Here is a 19,812-nt window from a genome sequence, read left to right on the forward strand (position 1 = left end):
CTATTTATTTTTATTATTACTATTTTTTAAAAGAACTGGAAGAATACAGAAAAGCAAAAAGAAAAGTAGTCACATTTATATAATTTTATATAATTTATATAATTTATAAAATTAGACATTATTTATTACCACTTTATAATTTACTTTATCAATTTACTTTTATATGTCAATATTTAGTCTTGTACATAGTATTATCATTCGCATGTTAACTCAAATATATGTGTTTTGTAATTAGTGACTGGACAGTTAGGATGCTTTGAAGTTTTTACTCTTACAAATAACAGAAATCTGAAATAATCTGAATATACACCTTTGGTATATATTTGATTAATTTGGGCATAAATTTGTAGGAAACAATTTAATAAGCTATAGAATATAAAAAATTAATACTTTAGTTAAGACTTTTATTCATTTCAATCAATAGTATATGAGGCTTCTAGTTTCTATGTAATATTGCCAAGTCTGTGTAGCATATATTTTTTATTTTACCTAATCTAATGGCTTCTATGCAATATGAGACAAGTTATTTTAATTCTAAACCTAGATTTCCAACCTGTAAAATTAACTAATGGGCACAGGATTTAGAAATATAGTCACAGGTCATGAAGTTTACAGTATTCTAGAGCCTTTTGATGCTCAATATTTGAAGTATAGCTCCAATGAGAAAGGGTGGTGAAGTTGGGTGAACACCAGAAGAGGTTGAAGGGATGACTATTGAAGAGCATTCCCATGAATGTTGTAACTGTCCAGAATGTCCCAGGTTGATCACACTTGTAGATTCCAATTCAGAGAGTGATATAATTAACAAATATAATTTGAATTTATTATTATTTTTTTATTACTGTCTATCCTGCTAAAATGTATGCTTCATAAGGGCAGGGATATTTGTTTCATTCACTGATGTATCTTAAGCACCTAGCATGAAACCTGACACATAGTAGGGGTTAAATAATAAATGTCTATTAAACAAACAAACTGAATGAAGCTACCCTATATGTTAAGAGACTGCATGCCCTAGTAACTGGCAGAATACCCTTCCCAGCATAAGTGTGAGTAAGCTGCCATGATTGAGACCTCTTGGATTTGCTTCTTCCCAGCAACCATTGCTATGTCCCATGACATAGCCTGTCTCAGATATGTTAATGCCTTCAGCCTTCCCTACTGCAGTCCACACTCTTCACAGTAATATTGGCCCTCTCTGTTCAAACCCATTATGAGTTGTCTTACTAGTTCAACTTATTTTCAAGTTCTTAGGGATATTCCATTGTTGTGCCTTCATACAACCTAGAACAACCACCTAATAGGGTAATTGTGAATATATTATATGGGATAATATATAAAGTAAAATATATATCTGTTCATTTAACCAATATTATTATAGACTCAGGAGCCAATTCCACACAGTTCGCTTCTAGGTTGCAAAACTTAATTCCTGTGTCACTTTGAGCAAGTTACCTGATGATACTGTGTTCAGTTTTCTTATCTGTAAAATGCAAATAGTACGTACCTTCCTTATAGGACTAATGTGTGGATTAAATTAGTTAAAGCATGTGAAAAAATAGAAATATTTGATAAATATTATTGGCAGTAATAATAACCTCATTGGGAATTTGCTCTGTGCCAGAAACCAAATGTATATTATCTCAGGTAATTCTTAAAACAATTCTATGGGCCAACTATTATTGTTACCACAAATTCATTAGTAAGGATATTAAGGCTCAGAAAGTTTTATTAATGTCCTAAAACCATACAGCTAGTGAGTGGTTGAACCTGGATTCAAATGCAGATGTGTCTGAAATATTTTCTAATGAAGAATTTTTTTCTTAAAATATTTTGAAACATCTGCATTCTCATTAACATCATAATTTCTGATATCTGATTTCTAGGCTTTTTAGCCATGCTCACAACCTTAGAACATTTTTCAAGAAATTAACTTTCAATGCATGTGAATATTTAAACATCCATCTGTTAGTGTAAGGGTATATAGTTTCTAAGGACTCTCAGAGCCACTTACTGTGATTTTACTGTGGCCCAGTTCACCAATCTCTGTATTTCCTCTAGTATGATGTTGGCAAAAATCAGTCAGTTAAGTAATTAAATACAATTTAAAAATTATGGGGTGGCAAATGATGACCAATATAGACAATCTCTGTTCCATGGTATGGGTTTGGTAAACTTATAAACCTTTTATAATCTCATGAAAGGAATGGCTATCCTTGGAAGATCAAAACATAAACCTTTCAGGATTCATTTCTCAACAGTGTATTGAGGTTACAAGAGCTCCAACATAACAGTGATTTTCTACCCAGTGTGGAAGTGTCCTGACACTAGCACTAGTAGAGACCCATATATTATAGAGTAACTGGCTGGACTGAGTGTGCTGTGTGTGACCAATATCCTTCTCATTCCAGTGACAGACTTGAAATTTGAACACTTTTCAGACACCCCTACCACATAAAACAATGAAAACTGAAAAGCAATCCATGTGCAGATGTTAATCCAGCTGCTGTATTTGTGGGCATAATTTGCTATGACATATTTGACAGATTATTTTTTATATTCTTGAGATTTATTTATTTTCATTGAAATATACTAGAAAATATTGTTACCTTTTGCCAGGTGAATGAGTGGGGATATTTGGTAAAAGTGTCTTTCATAGTCAAGAAATCTCAGCAATGTACTGAGAGCTAGCATGACCATGAATTGGCAGAATGGTAGTAATTTGTGAATGATGTTTATTCAGGAAGCACACTAGAAGGTTAGCAATGATAGCGTGGGTTTGCACAGGATTCAGCTTGATGTTTGAAGATCTTATTTTTCTCTTCAACAGGTTAATTATGTATGGCTTTGTGAAAGCTATGGTATATGTTGGCCAGTTGAAAAATGGAGACTTCCATTTCACCGACTGTTTGTTTTTTGGTTCACTGATGTCTGCTACAGATCCAGGTAATTGCTCAAATCGTATGTTGTGTGTGTGTGTGTGTTTTCGTTTTATGAATCAAACATTTATATTAAATGTTTCTCTAAAGTCCTTCACCCAAGTCTACATCATAATAATTCCTATTCCTTTTCAATTGTAGTTGACATATCTGTTAAGTCATTAAAAAAAAAGAAGAAGAAAAAGAAAGAAAAGAAACAGGCAAATATTCTAATAGCTTTCAAAAAATGGATCTGAAAGCAATTTCAGTAGTAGGAATTTCAGAATTTAAAATTCATTATAGCTTATTTTTCTAGGATACATAGCCATTTTGAGCTATAGGAGTTATTTTTTTCTCCAACTTGTCTTCTTTCAAAAATGACCTATTGAATTTAAAAGTAAAAAATATTTTCAAAAAAATTGTTTACTATGGAACTTTTCAAACATATTAAGAGTAGGGAGAATAATAAAAAGAACTGTCATATACCCTTCAGCAGTTACCAAATATGGTCAATATTTTTGTCTACACACCCCCTACACTCCCTCTCATAACGACTGGATTATGTTAAAGCAAACCTCAGATACTGTGTCATTTATTTGTAAATATTTGTAATGGTATTGTCATTATGAAACCTAAAAATATTTATAATTATTCTTTTTTTAAAATATTATTTTAATGTTTATTTATTTTTGACAGAGAGAGAGAGAGAGAGAGAGAGAGAGAGACAAAGCATGAGTGGGGGAGGGGCAGAGAGAGAGGGAGACACAGAATCTGAAGCAGGCTCCAGGCTCTGAGCTGTCAGCACAGAGCCCGAAGCAGGGCTCGAACTCACAGACCGTGAGATCATGACCTGAGCCAAAGTCAGACACTCAACCGACTGAGGCACACAGGTGCCCCTATAATTATTTTTTAATTTTATCAAAGAGCTAGTCTCTCTTCAAATATCCCCAATTGCTTTTTTGTAATTATCATTATTAGTTTGTGTAATAGTTTATACAAATTAGGGCCAAATAAGGGCTACATGTTACAAGTGATTAGTGTTGAGTATCGAGTCTCTTTTAATTTATATGTTCTTCTTCCATCTTTTATTTTCATCAGTTATTTGTTGGGGGGAAAATAGGCAATTTGTCTTGTGGTTGGATTGAATATGGCTCCTTAAAATATACCTCTATAGCACATATTTCTTGTAAATCTGATGGTTAAATCTAGAGGCTTAATGAGATTCACGTTCATCTTTTTTGGCAAGATTACTTTGTAGGTGGTGTTGCGAGTTTCTATAGCAAAATATCATGTAGTGATAGTGACTCAGCTGTCAACTTGACTCATCACACTGTTGTACAGCTATTCCAACAAAACCCACCAGAACACACCTGTAGCTAAAAAGATGTGTTTATTACATGTTATAATGAGAGAAAATTCACACCAGAGGAAACATGGGACCTCTCAGTGGGTATTAGAAAAGACTTGTTATAGGCTCAGGCATAATATGTTTGGTGATTTGAGGGAGGGCTTAAGGAATTGGAGCTTTGCTCTGGATAAGATGCTGTCAGGAAGCAAGAGGGCATTTTAATAAGTCTTGTCTAAAATCAGGAAAGACTGGATTGAGCCTAAAGTTAAAATTGGTAAAGAAGTAGTGGTCACTTAGAATAGCTAAGATAGGAAGATGTTTGGTCAGTTTTTTAGTTTGGAGAGTGTTCATTATTTCTGTTGAGACATGATTATAAATTATTGTTTTGTTGTCGTTGGATTGTTTTGTTTTATTTATTCATTTACTTTTGTTTTGGGGTTTTGTTTTAGAGAGAGAATGCACATATATGAGTGGGGGAGAGGAGCAGAGGGAGAGAGAGAGAGAGAGAGAGAGAGAGAGAGAAAGAGAGAATCTTAAGCTCAGCATGGAGCCCACCCCAGGCTTGATCTAACGACCCTGGGATCATGGTCTGACCCAAAATCAAGAGTTGGATGCTCAACCAACTGAGCCATCCAGGTGGCTCTGTTCTGCAATATTTCTGTTTTTGTCTTGATTCATTGTGGTCACAGAGTGACCTTGTCTGATGTTGTTCTGTGAAATTCTTTACGTTCCGCAGGAGAACACCAAAGCCCCGATGATAATAATAGTAGGCCAGCTCCTGAATGTCAGGGGCTGTTTTGTCTTTTTTGAGAATAGCCATCTGACCAGTGGTATTGGCACCATATGTTTGCTTATTACAAATGCAGAACCTCAGGCTCAACCTCAGATCTACTGAATTGGATTCTAGAATTTAACAGTATCCTAAAGTGATTCATATGCACATTAAGATTTGAGAAGCATTACCTTTTAGCATTCCCCATTTTGGCTAATGCCTTTAGTATCCATTGATGGTTACTGCTTAATTAGTCCAATATTAATTAGGGGTTACAAACTGGTGGTATGCTAATTGTATCCTACCTTTTGTATTTATTAGCTGGTACTCTCTTATAAATAAGCAGCTTTCCAGGTCAACTATGTAGTACCCCATGATATCATTTGAACAAGGAAGCAGGATAAATGATTTGTTCTTTTCCTTTATTTACTAATTTTCAAAATAATAACTTGTTTCCTTAGCATCCTCCACATATGACCACAGAGATTTTTCTTTTTTAAAGTATTATATCAACACATGGATTTTAATATGGTTGATGTGTTTTTATCTATTGCTGTCATTCTCTTTGATGTTCAGAATACTCCTACTTGACAACTGGTTGCTTCTTCAAGTTTCTCCTATATCCTTTTGTCATGACCCCAATGGTCTTACATAGGTTTCCTGTCTTTGAGTAGGACTAGATGTTCCAACCTTAGTTTGTGTGTTTCTTGTACCCTGACTTGGAACCAGCCATTTCCCCAAGAAGCTTTGGTTCTTTATAAGAGAGAAATTTACTGGGGCACCTGTCCGGCTTCGGCTCAGGTCACAGTCTCACAGTTCATGAGTTTGAGCCCCACATTGGGCTTTATTCTGACAGCTCAGAGCCTGGAGCCTACTTTGAATTCTGTGTCTCCATTTCTCTCTGCCCCTTCCCTGCCCATGCTCTGTCTCTCTCTCTCTCTCTCTCTCAAAAATAAGTAAACAGTTAAAAAAATTTAAAAAAGAAAAGAGGGAAATTTATTTATAGACCAAAATTTTGGGCACTAGGGGGTTTCATTGCTACTGGATTGGTCATTGTTTCTAAATATTTTTATTTGTTTTAAAGGAGAAACAATATCACAAACTTATATTAATATTTTCAGCCCAAATTTAGGATTACAGAAATTTTAATTAACCACCTTAAATTTTTATTTTTATTTTTCTTCTGCCTACTTTTTCTTATTATTACATTAATATAATTTATTTCCTTAAAATAAATATTTTCAAAATTTTAGTATACATTATTAAAAATATGATTATTGAAAACTGCTTAAGATTTCACTGTGGTTCTTTTTAACTTTTGAGTATCTCACTAGTGATGAACAGTTAAAAATTACTGTTTTAAGAGCCTTGAAATAATTCCTCTGTAGATTGTATATTGTGAATATGCAATACTGTTCATTTGTTTTATTTTAGTTAAAAACTGTTTTATAATTTCGTTATGAAATTAGATTAAATAGCTAGAGAATTCCAAAATGAAAACCATGGGAACAAAGAAGAGACATCTAGTTTCTATCCCTGTCCCCTTTACCTTAATTTTCCAACCATTTTGGTTAGTTTTTCATTTATCCTTCTATTTTTAATCTAAGTAAATACACAAATATACACATACTCTACTATATGCTACTATACACATGGTTCTTCACCTTACTCTTCTTTAACAATGTTTTGGTGAGTCCTCCATTGCAAAATGTAAAGATCTCTTTCTCTTTTATAACTGCAGAGTACTCCACAGATGATTCAACCCATTGTCTATTTGTGGACATTTAGTTTTTTCTTGTCCTTTGCAATTATGAATGGTGTTGCAACTAATAATATTAAAATAAATACCCTGTCGCTTTTTGCTAGTGTTTCTTTGGCATAGGTTTTAGAAACCGGTTAAAAGGTAAATGCATTTGTATTTTCTTAGATGCCAAATTCCTCTCCATAAAGTTTGCACTATTTTCCATTCACACCAGATACATATGACAGTATGTATTCTTCACCACTTTGTCAATGCAGAATTCTATCACAGTTTTGGTTATTTACTTATAGTAGGTAAAGATTTTTGTCTCCCTCTGGTTTGACTTAGTACTTCTTTTATTATGAGTAAGGTTAAAAATTTGTTCATATGTTTAAGGGACATCTGTATTTTTTTCCTGAAAATGATCTGTTTATAAGATTTTTTTTTTCCATTAGGGTTGTTAGTCTTCATTTTTCAAGTTTTAGAACCCTTAATGTATTAGGGATATTAACCTTTGTCTATAATATAAGGTACGAATATTTTTCCAACTTTTTTACCTGATTTATTTTGTTTATGGTATGAGGTAGGAAAAATAATTTTTTAATGCATGATATTGACTTACTTCCTGGAAGAAGATGAAATAAAAGGAGGTCTCAGATTAGGAACTCTCGGTGTAGATTACAGCACCAGAGCGCCAGAGCAGTGTATAGGGACAGACTGCTCCACCTCCATGGTTGAAGATGACCTAGCCACTAGTCATTGCTGGAAGATTTCATGCTATACTCTCACAGCCCCAAGGAAATGGAGGAGTTCCTTGGTAGCCATGGGAAGCATGAACTCAGGATGAAATATTTTCAACCCATCAGTGATTTCTAGCTACTTAGGGCTGTTCTCTTTTGTCTATATATGGACATTTTGCTTTTAACAGTCAGGTCCCATTTCATGTCATTTTTACACAAATCTGCATGCTTAAAAGCAGTGCATCCATTGTTCCCTGGTCCCAACACTAAAGGCCAAGTTTGTTGCATTCTGTTGAGTGATTCAGCCAGCTCCAAGCACAATTGTGTTGTGTTAAAGCTTTGCTCCTTCTGTGGCTGGTGATATCCCAGGACACAGGAAAACTGACTGAAATAGAAAAATAAACCAACTTGGTAAGATGGATATTTATCTGCATTGTGTCAAACAGTTGGGCTGACTAAACTTTTTAAAATACAGAATTGGGGGTGCTTGGATGGTGTCCAGTCGGTTAAGCGTCCAACTTCAGCTCAGGTCATGATCTCGCGGTTTGTGAGTTTGAGCCCCGCGTCAGACTGTGCTGAAAGCTCAGAGCCTGGAGGCAGCTTCGGATTCTGTGTCTCCCTCTCTCTCTGCCCCTCCCCCACTCATGCTCTGTCTCTATCAAAAAATAAAATTTTTTTTTTAAAAACATAAATAAATAAAATACAGAATTGACTCACAGCCATAAAGAGAATCCCGGGAACCAAATCTACTTTCCAAGTCTGGCACAGACCAGCTGTGCAACTTTGGGCACCATTTAGCCTTTCTAGATTTTATGCATTCTTGGATGTGGAAGATATTCAATCTCATTTCTCCTAAACCTTTCATTTTACAGATGAAGAAACTGACTTTCCATCTGTAAAATGAAAAGTTTCGACTAGAATTCTTTGCAGCTTTAACATTCCCTGTTTCTTATTTCTGTAAGATTGGTTTTCATTTTTAAACAAGCTTTTGTTTTAAAGAAAGTTAAAAGTCAACTCAAAGTCCCCCCACCTAGACATTCTTGGACTCAAACCCTGATTCAGCACATGTTAGAGATCTTACATAGTAGAGATCCACATGTGAAAAGGAATACTTAAGCTTTCTTCCTTTACTGGGAACTAATTGTTATGTTAAAACACACTGAACCTACTCTGCCAAATTGGTGCAATTTAAGATCTTCAACAACCTTAAAACACCTAGTTAATCTTACCTTACAATTATTCATTTATTGCCTAAATTATTGTGACTCCCTAATTTATGAAAAAGAACCTATGCTCTCCAGGTTTGGCTCTTCTTGGCCTTCTTTAAATTAATTCTTTTCCATTTAGCCTTAGTTATATCTTAGGCAGGTGTTATTAACTATTCATATTTTTCTTTATAGATACATATTTAGACTTAAATCTAATTCTTCCTGAATGTTTCTGACTCTCCTTGGCCAATTTTCAGTTTACCTCCAGTTAAGACAATTTGACTATTGTTTAATTTAATTTCCTCTTTTTCTCACTAAGATCCTGCTGATGATGTAAAGGTCAGCAGCAACACTTAACAGAAAGTGGATGATTAAAGACAGAGCCCCCAAAGAGATCATGTATGGTAAATGGCAGGATAGGGGAGGAGAGACATACTTAGAGGACTTGATCAATCAGCCAGCTTGTCTTCAGGTGTGTTTAGATAAGGAAAAGTAGGGAGATGGAAGAGAGGAAAGATAAATGACAACTACTGGAAAGACAATATGACAACAACTGGAAATAGATGCTTTAGTTAATATCCCTCAATTTACAAATGTCCAAAGCCCGTAAGGGAACTCTCTGACCTCATACTATCCTCCTGTCTCATTCATCATTGACTTGGGTCCCAGTTTAGTAAATTTGACTATTTAGTATAGTGGATTTTTATTAATAAGTATGAAATGTCCCTTTACATGGAGTGAGTGAGATAGAGAGGTCTTTAAGGTGCATAAAGACACTTGGGAGTCCCAGTGTACCCATGTGCTGTTCCTGAACACATCAGTATTGTTACTGCCTCAGCACATTTGCATTTGTTGTTTCTCCCTCCTTGCCTTCTTCTGGTCTTTGCTCAAATATCACCTCAATGAGACCTTCCCTAATCATCCTATCAAAAATTGAACCCCATCTCCCCTGCCACATAATTTCCCACAAATCATGATGCTCATCAACCCCCTTCCTTGCCTTACATTCTTGTATAGCACTAATCACTATTAATCTACTATTTATTTCCTTATGTTTTTTGTCCCCTATGAGGAAGGATTTTTTTTCTGGCTTCCCCCATTTTCCGTTTTAGTATGTAGTTTTTAATTTATACTTATTAAATTAATGAATTAATATATTTGTAAAAGAAACTGCTAGAGCACAGTGTGGAGCTTGAAAGAGGATCTCTTCTTAAATATGGAATGTGAAGCAGTTGATCTGGCTTTCCAGATCACTCTCAGAGATAAGGAGTCTCATGACCACAAGAGGGACAGTGACTTAAGATAAGGGTGGAACTCCCAGCACATAGCTAAACTTCCACCTGAGTGGCAATATTGGTTTCTGTCCTCCAAAAAGGATATATTCAACTAACACAAAAATATGTGTCTTTATTCTTGTCCAGTATTACAGCCAATATTTCTTTCTCCCTGTTCACCAGTTGGTCAGTAGCTTAAAATTTTCCAGAAAGCACCAGGCCATAGATTGTAGACTTGCAGAAGCACTTATAATAGTGTAGGTCCTTGTTGTTGTTGTTGTTATTGTTACTGTTTAGGTTGGAAGATGTCCACAATAGGAGCTTCCTTTAGGAAAAGGAAAAATTCAGCACATTACATTAAGTATTAATCACTCAGAAGATGCCAGAAACTCATCCTGGTATTTACAGGACTGACATTTCTTTCAAGGTCTGCAGGAAGCCACTCATTCAAGCGCATTTGGGCTGTCCATTTTCTCACTTCATCAATTTCTCTGTTTCCTATTTGGAATAAAATGTCTTCATTTTATATAATGCAGCTGCATTGAGACTCAAATACAGCTGTACTATTTTGAACTCCAGAAGTATTAGTCCAGTATTTAAAACTAGAAAATAATTCTTACTCATATACTTGTCCTGTTTTTTTCCAAGAAAATTATTTCAGGTTGTCCTGATTTACGTAACTTCAGACAGGGCTTACTCAAGAATTGCTCTGTCCATTATAAGGGCTACAAGCCGCATATTGCTACCTTAAATGTGGCTAGACCAAATTGATGGGCTCTAAGTGTAAAATACACCCTAGATTCAAAGACATATGAAAAAAAGCACAATCTCCCATTGATAACTTTTATATTGATTACATTTTGAAATTACAAGATTCATTTAATATTTAGTTAAATAAAAATGTACTACCAAAATTAATTTTATCCATTTCTATTTTTTTAATGTGGTTACTAGAAAATTTTAAATTACATATGTGGTTTATGTTATGTTTTTGTGGGGCAGCACTATTTTAGAGCAATATAGATATGGAAGTGGTGAAACCAAAAAATATAATCCTTTTTTCCAGCTTTATTGGGATATTTTTGACATATAACATATGTACATTTAAGGTGTACAATGTGATCATTTGATAATCATATATATCGCAAAATGATTACCACAATAAAGTTAGTCAACATCTCTATCCCCACATATAATTCCCTTTCTGTGTGTGTGTGTGTGTGTGTGTGTGGGTGGGTGTGTGGTGGTGGTAACATTCATGTTCTACTCTTTTAACAACTTTCAAGTATACATTATAGTTTTGTTAACTGTATTAATATTCTGTATTGTGGAGCTCTAAACTTATTCATCTTATAGTTGGAAGTTGATATTCTTTAACCAACATCTCCCCATTGCCCCCACTCCCAGCCCCTGGCCACCAACATTCTAGTCTCTATTACAATGAGTTCAGCATTTTATGACTCCACACAAAAATATGATCCTTAATAAAAATACCACAGAAATATTTTAAATCAAGTAGAAGAATTAAGTGCAGATACAGTGCACTGCACAGATTATGGCATTTTGGTGAAATACAGGCACTTTATTCCTATGATTTTGAACTAATATGTCTGAATTTTTTTTTCTAAAGTCTCTTTTTCCAGTCTTATTTTTATGCTTCAATACATAAGAACCTGTAAACTAGTTTCATCCGTACTTCAGAAACAAAGCAAAGAGAAACAAGAGTGAAGCTCTGTATGATTTTCATATCATGTATGTGCCATTCAGAACTATACATACTGCAACCTCTGGCTTGAGAGAAACAGATTAAATAAATTCCTGTCAAATGTCTCAACTTGTTTTTTTTTCCTTAGTAGAAACATAAATCACATATTCCTAAAGTCTGACATTCTGAGTTGTTTTTTTAATGTCCATTATTGTTTTGTTTTATGTAGATTATTACAGTTCCAAGAAACTTGACATTTATATTATGTTACCCCTGTTTCAAAGTATGTTGACACATTTGATGGCCCTAAATTGGGAAGACTGGATATGAGAAATAAATATTTACCTCAAAGGAGTAAATAGAAACTACCTGTGTAGCTATGTGGGAAAATACAGTTTATAATTCTTTTCATTAAGTTTAGAATTTAAAAATCTAGTTAATGTAAATTATTAGTTTAATTCACCAATTAAGCAAGTCAAAATATATATAGTACTTAATAGGATCCATTTTTTTGTCTTTATCATCATCAGCGTTAAATAACATTTAATGACCAGATCTTTAAGAAAGCATTTACAGATCTCAAAATACAAGAATCCTGTTGAGGTTTGCACAGGGCATAGTAAATATTTACTGAATAAATAGAACAGTCATTGACTATTGATTAAGAATATTGTCCATGGAGTGGGATAGGCCTGTGTTTAAATTCATATTCTGTCGGACCTATTTGAGCCTCAGTTTCTCCATATATAAAATGAAGATAGTAAGACTTATTTTAAATGTTATTTGTGAGGATTAAATGAGATGTTTATTATTATTATTATTATTATTATTATTATATTGTTATTTTTATGATATACTAAAATGAGGATGGTATTTTACCATCAGCAAGTACGACATGCACATTTTTGCCTATTTTCCTGGTAATAGTAATGGATTTCCATGAATCTACCTAGTTGGTTAGTAGAATGCTCCCTTGACCAACTAAATTCATTTGTGACTTGCTTGGTTAAAGTTAGGAGCATAATATGTGTAATGTAGTAATTTTACTTTTATAAAACACAAATATATTTTATATTTAACTTCATAGGCAGGAGATAGGAATATGTGAAAGCAAATCTCAGGTTTTGTCATTTTATCCACATGTATTTTGATATACATCTCTACAGTTATGGGCATTGTTCTTATGTAACCATGAAGCCATTATCAAACCTACAAAATTTTCCTTAGTCCTTTGGTATCATCTAATACCTAGTCCACATTCAAATTTCTCTAATTTTCTTTTTATTAAAGTATAGTTGACACACAATGTTACATTCATTTTAGATGTACGACATAGTGATTCAACAATTCTATACATTATGCTATGCTCACCACAGGTGTAACTACCATCTGTTACCATTCAATGCTATTACAGTGCTATTGACTATATCCCTATGGTGTACCTTTCATCTCCATGACTTATTCATTCCACATGGAATCCTGTACCTCCCCCTTTCCTTCACCCATTTTGCTCATCACTTCACCATCTCACCTCTAGCAACCACCGGTTTTTCCTCTGTATTTGTGGGTCTGTTTCTGCATTTTTCTTTTTTGTTCATTTGTCTTGTTTTTGAGATTGCACATATAAGTGAAATCATATGGTTTTTGTGTTTCTCTGTCTGACTTGCTTCACTTATCATAATACCTCTCGGTCCATCCATGTTTTCACAAATGGCAGGATTTCATTCTTTTTTATGGCTGAATAATATTCCAGTGTGTGTGTGTGTGTGTGTGTGTGTGTGTGTGTGTGTGTGTGTGTGTGTAAATTTTCCAAATTGTCTCATAATTTTTTAACTTATTTTTAATGTTTGTTTATTTTTGAGAGAGAGAGAGAGTGAGTGGGGAAGAATCAGAGAGACAGGGAGACACAGAATCTGAAGCAGGCTCCAGGCTCTGAGCCATTAGCACAGAGCCCAATGCAGGGCTCCAACCAATGAACCATAAAGTCATGACCTAAGCCAAAGTTGGACACTTAACCGACTGAGCCACCCAGGTGCCCCTATAAAATTTTTATAGCCATCTTATTTAGCCACGGATCCAATTTTCTACACATTGCTTCAGATGACATAAGGAGTGATTTTAAATAATAAAATGGTAGGATATTTTTGCAGAAAGAGACTTTAGGAATTAATCTAACACCCTTATTTTACAAAAGAGTAAACTAAGGTTTAGAGATGAATCACTTGGTCCTAATGTAAACATATGGTCACTAAAAAATTCATGAAGGTTAACAGTAGCTTCCAGGGAAGGGGTGACCTTAACTTGGCTACTTTGCCTTTTATTACCCTCTCCAATCTACCTAATTTTGCTAAAAACATAGAGTCCAATTATCTGATTTTGCTAAAATCAGATGAGTTGTAGGAATATGTGGATTTTGGTAATGGAAAAGGGTGACCTGCTTGACTGAACTTGGTGTCTCTGTTAAGGGGGTGGCCTCCTCCAAGTGCCTGAAGCGTTTCTATACAACTGGTCTACTTGATGGTACTTACAGGACTGCTATCCCGGAAGATAGCCCAACAAACAGTCAACATAATACTCAATTAGCCAACAGAGAAGAATAAAAATGCAACATGACTTTTCAGCAGCTTGAGAGAGGAAGGTCAGTCAGAACAAACAGAACGTACACACATGGAATAAATTCCTGAAGTTGTCAGAAGACAATTTGAACAAAAACCTGGTAATAAATCTTAGGATGGTCAAGAGCAGATAAAACTCATGATTTTCCAAGTAAAGAACTGAATAGATAAATTAAAGAGAATGGAGCAATCTGCCCTCCACAGCAGATAATCATATGGCTCAAAATGTCAGTAGTGCCAAGATTGAGAAACCTGCATTACCCAATTGTTCACGTTAGGGTTAATTAAGACCTTTAGGGAGAAATTATAATGGTAATCCACCAGCCCCAGGATTTGTAGGGAAAGAGAATGCCACAGTTTCATCAACTTCTTACCCCAGGAGATCTCTTGTAATGCCCTGTTATTAACCCCCCCCGCCATTGAACACCTGTCTTAGTGTCTAGCCAATTATGTGTGCCTTGTGCGGTAAGGAGCTGAGCAATAATTACTTCATGGAAATGCAAGTTGAGCCTAAAGGGTGGATCTTAAACTTTTTTTTTTTAATTTGTCTTTGCACTGCTGTGAATAGCTGCCCTTTGAAAGTTGCACCTTTCCACTTCCCTCACCTTCCTTCTACTAGCCAGCAATCCAAAACAGCCTTACTTCTCCCTGGCAATTTCCGGGCTTTTTTTGGTATTATTATTGTGATTTGTTAATCTCAATTCCATTTTTCTCTGTGTACTTTCTCTATCTTTGATTTTGGGGAGGAAGCCAGTAGCCTCTGTTAGCTCAATGTCTTGGTAATGAGAAGAATGATGTAATAAAAATGCCACTTGTCTCTAAATTAAATAAAAATTCAATGCCACACTCATGAAAATATAACACTTTAAAAATATGAACTGAATAAAATTATATTAATAGTTATGAATTAAAATAAGAGCATTAGGGGAACTGCCTAACCAGATATAAGAATCTACTACAAAACTATTATAATCAGATCAATATGGTATTGGCCTAGGATTACACAGACCAGTGGAAAAGAATAGAGGACCCAGAAACACATCTCAGTATAAATGAGAATTTGACAAACATATTCAGCTAACAGGTATTTCAATCCAGTGGGAAAGAATGATTTATTTAACAAATGGTACCTGCACAATTAACTGGCTAGCCATTTAGAAGATAATAAAATTGGAATTATCTAACCATTTATAAAAATATGCTTAGAAGAATTAAAATGTAAATGACAAAATGAAGTAAAAGAACTGTAAGAAAATATGTATATCTTTATTTGCCAATTATAAATAGGAAAATTCTTCTTAACAAAGAATGGAAACCCAGAATCTATAAATAAAGAATAGACGTATTTGACTATATAAAAACATATTTAAGTAACAAAAGATACCATTAAAAAGTCAACAAATAGACAACATTTGGGGGAAAAGCATTTTTTTTTTAATTTTTTTTTAACGTTTATTTATTTTTGAGACAGAGAGAGACAGAGCATGAGCAGGGGAGGGTCAGAGAGAGAGGGAGACACAGAATGTGAAACAGGCTCCAGGCTCTGAGCTGTCAGCACAGAGCCCGAAGCGGGGCTCGAACTCACGCACCGTGAGATCATGACCTGAGCCGAAGTCGGCCACTTAACCGACTGAGCCACCCAGGCGCCCCTGAAAAGCATTTAAATGTAGAGGACAGATATTACTATTTCCCTAAAGTGTAAAGAAATACACTTTAAAATGACAATCTAGCAATAAATAACAGAAAAATGGACAAAGACTATGAAGAAGTGATTCATAGAAGAGCAAATTCACTTGGGGTTCAAATGTGAAAAGTTGTGCACTCACCAGAAGTCATAGAAATGTAAAATAAAGTAACAGCATATCATTTTACCTGTAGCAGTTTGGCAACAATTGTAATGCCAAATAACAGTCATTGCTGACAGGGAGGCAGCAAAAAGTAGACTGCTATGTACTGCTAGTGAAAGTTTAAATCATTAACAGACCTTTGGGAAGCAATTTGGCAAAAAGTATTAGAATTGAAAGTATATAGTTCCTTCTGGCCTAGTAATCTGACTTCTGGGAGTCTGTCCCACAGAAGTAAAAATACTGGGTTCCTAAGGATATATGGACAAAAGATGTTTATTGCAACATCTTTTTTAAGTAGAGAAAAAAAAAAACAATAAGGAGCAAAGTGAATCCTATCAACAAGGGAAATTATTGGAAGGTCGTAGAACATCTACACCATATCATGTAACCATTAAAGAGGTTAAATTAGTGGTCTTCCAGCTGACTTGAGAGTTTTCCAGGAGGCATTATTGACTATGTAAAGCAAGATGTAGAAAAGTGTACATAAAAAATGATCCCAATATTTAATACATATATACAAATGTATACGTATATATAAAGCAAGGCTTTTTTTCTCCCACTGCTTCTTTATTTTTAATTTTTTAATTTTTAAAATTTTTTAAAAATTTCCCAGTAAAACTAACATACACTGATATATTAGTTTCAGGTGTACGATATAGTGATTCATCAATTCCATACATTACTTAAGGCTCATCACAGTAAGTGTACACTTAATCCCCTCCACTTATTTCACCCATCTCTCTATCCACCTCCCCTGTGGTAACCATCAGTTTTTCTCTATAGTTAAGAATCTGGTGGTTTTTTGTTTGTTTGTTTGTTGTTTAGTTTTGGTTTGTCTCATTTTTCTTTGTTTTGTTTCTTAAATTCCACATGAATGAAATCATATGATATTTCTCTTTCTCTGACTGATGTATTTTATTCAGCATTATTGCCTGTAGATCCATCCATGTTGTTGCAAATGGCAAAAATCTCATTATTTTTTATGGCTAAGTAATATTCCACTGTGTATCTACCCATTCATCTATTGATGGACCCTTGGGTTCTTCATTCATCTATCAATGGACACTTGGATTGTTTCCGTAATTTGGCTATTGTAAGTAATGCTGCAACAAGCATAGGGGTGAATATATCTTCAAGTCGGTGTTTTTGTATTCCTTGGGTAAATACCCAATAGTAGAGTTACTGGATCATTTAATTTTTTGAGGAACTTCCATACTGTTTTCCACAGTGGATGTACCAATTTGCCTTCCTACCCACAGTGCACAAGGGTTCATTTTTCTCCACATCCTCACCAACACTTGTTTCTTGTGTTTTTGATTCAGCCATTCTGGCATATAAGGTGATATCTCATTGCGGTTTTGATTTGCATTTCCCTGATGATGAATGATACTGAGCATCTTTTCCTGTGTTTATTGGTCATCTGTATGTCTTCTTTGGGAAATGTCTGTTCATGTCTTCTGCCCATTTTTAATAGAGTTATTGGTGGTCTTTGTGTTGAGTTGTGTAAGTTCTTTAAATATTTGGGATGCCAGCCCCTTATTGGATATGTCATTTGCCAGTATCTTCTCCCCTTCAGTAGATTGTCTTTTTGTTTTATTGATTTTTTTCCTTTGTTGTGAAGAAGCTTTTTATTTTGATGTAGTCCCAATACTTTAATTTTGCTTTTGTTGCCCTTTCCCAAGGAGATATGTCTAGAAAAATGTTTCTGTGGATGATGTCAGAGAAATTGCTGCCTGTGTTTTCTTCTAGGAGTTTTATGGTTTCAGGTCTCATGTTTAGGTCCTTAATCCTAAAAGAAATCCTTTACTTTTGTGTATCATGTAAGAAGGTGGTCCTATTTCCTTGTTTTGCATCTTGCTGTGCAGTTTTCCCAGCACTGTTTGTTGAAGAGACTGTATTTTCCCCATTGCATATCCCCATCTCGTTTGTCATAGATTAATTGATCATATAATCATGGGTTTATTTCTGGGCTCTATTCTATTCCAGTGTCTCCCATGCTCCTTTAAAAGTATTCAGTGAGGTTAAATTTTTTTTCCACCCGCTGGATAAAAACCTATTTAAGTTGCAGTTGGAGTCTCAATTCAGCAGTGAACATGTCCAATCCTGTGTAATATCCCAAGTTTTCAACTTAATTTAATACTTCATGCTATCTGCCCTAGCCTGTTGAAGGTAGGTTGCCTACCTTTTGGAGAACAGGTGTGGCTGGGTTCTTTATTCTTTCTCATATGTCACATCTACCCTTTACTGGATGCAGTTTCTACAAGGTAGAGCCAGAGATGTGGTAAGGAAATGTTTTATTTGATTGATAATTAGCTACCATCAGAGCAACTGGATAGCCATAGCCCATTAGATTTCTTATTTGAGAATCATAGAGTGTTTCACTGTGTCCCCAAACTCTAGTCACATCGTAAGCTGTCTGATGGCCTTGCCACAGTCCCTTCCCCTAGGCTTGAGATGAGGGTCAAACACCCCTGTGTGATATTCACAGCTCACATGCAGGAAAACAACTCAGTTCACAAGTCTTCACCTCTAGGTTAGAGTCTAGAGGGAGAGATTTTCTCATTTTTTTGGATATATATTTTAAAATTGTGCATCTCACTGCAGAACATGTTATTTTTTTCTTTGTTCCTTAAACTTCTGATTTAACATCTGTTACAAATGTGTGTATGTGATTATTACAAAGATAATTTTAATATAAAGATATTTGGTGGACATATATTAGAGTATAAATAGGGTTATTTAGGAGGAGGAAAGATACACGTTTAGGCAAGGAAGAGATGGGAAAAGGGGAGACATGTTAAAAAGAAAAAAAGATAATTAAAACAAAGTAAACACATAAACAGCATATGTACAATGTGATCACATTTATGCATTTATGTTGAAGCAGATCTATGTATGTAAAAAAGAGCTCTTCAAAATTTCATAGAAGTGAGAAAGTTAACCAATCATTTTTTATATCATGTTAGTAAATTACTGTGAAATGTGATGAGGAGATCTTAAGGGAAAATCTTCCAACTCAATATGGTATTACTGCACATGCCGTGAAGTAAAAAAAAAAAAAAAATTCAATGACTTTGTGTATTACATGTATGTCACACATCTTGACTTGCTCTGGCAGCTAACGTGTGCTAAGAATCCCAAGTGCTTGATGAAGCCCTGAGTACTGGATGTTGGCTTTCATAAGGAGACTACTGGCTCTTGTTAATTGAATTTAGAAAATTCACTCTGGCATTATCCTGTCTGGAACTTAAATTAAATGCATGGATGATAATTAATTTATTGAAATTAGAAGGCAAGAGGAATATAGATACAGAGTCAAAGTCTCTGCTTTGCTAATGTTGAGCCCAACCAGCCTCTACTTGACAAGTGTCATAGCACCATGCTATTTTTATTACTGGGAGTTGGGAGATCTGAGGTCTAGTTTAGTGCCTGCTACTGACTCACAGAGCAAATCAGGTGGCCACTTTACCTTTTTAGGTTTAATTTCCTCATAAATTCCAAGAGGACTTAGATAATTGCTGAGATAATTCTTGCTCTACTTAGTGGTTCTCCAACTTGAGTGTACTTAAAACTCACTTGGAGAATTTGTTAATATGCATATTACTGGGCTCTGTCTCCAGATACTCTTATTCAGTAGGTCTGAG

At 34.8% G+C, this 19,812-nt stretch overlaps 1 protein-coding gene across 21 annotated transcripts in view; it reads left to right on the plus strand.

The window, feature by feature from the left end:
• Positions 1-19,812, plus strand: part of SLC9A9 (solute carrier family 9 member A9) — a 763,188-nt gene that overhangs the window by 287,880 nt on the left and 455,496 nt on the right. For all 21 annotated transcript variants that reach the window (XR_006222104.1, XR_006222105.1, XR_006222099.1 and 18 more), the window contains one exon: positions 2,831-2,946. Coding sequence is in view for 13 of the 21 variants with exons in the window: in XM_042998717.1 (XP_042854651.1) it covers positions 2,831-2,946 (116 nt within the window). In the remaining 8 variants the exon portion in view is untranslated. The remainder of the gene's footprint in view (positions 1-2,830; positions 2,947-19,812) is intronic.

This window comes from Panthera tigris, chromosome C2, assembly GCF_018350195.1.
Source record: "Panthera tigris isolate Pti1 chromosome C2, P.tigris_Pti1_mat1.1, whole genome shotgun sequence".
NCBI lineage: Eukaryota > Metazoa > Chordata > Mammalia > Carnivora > Felidae > Panthera > Panthera tigris.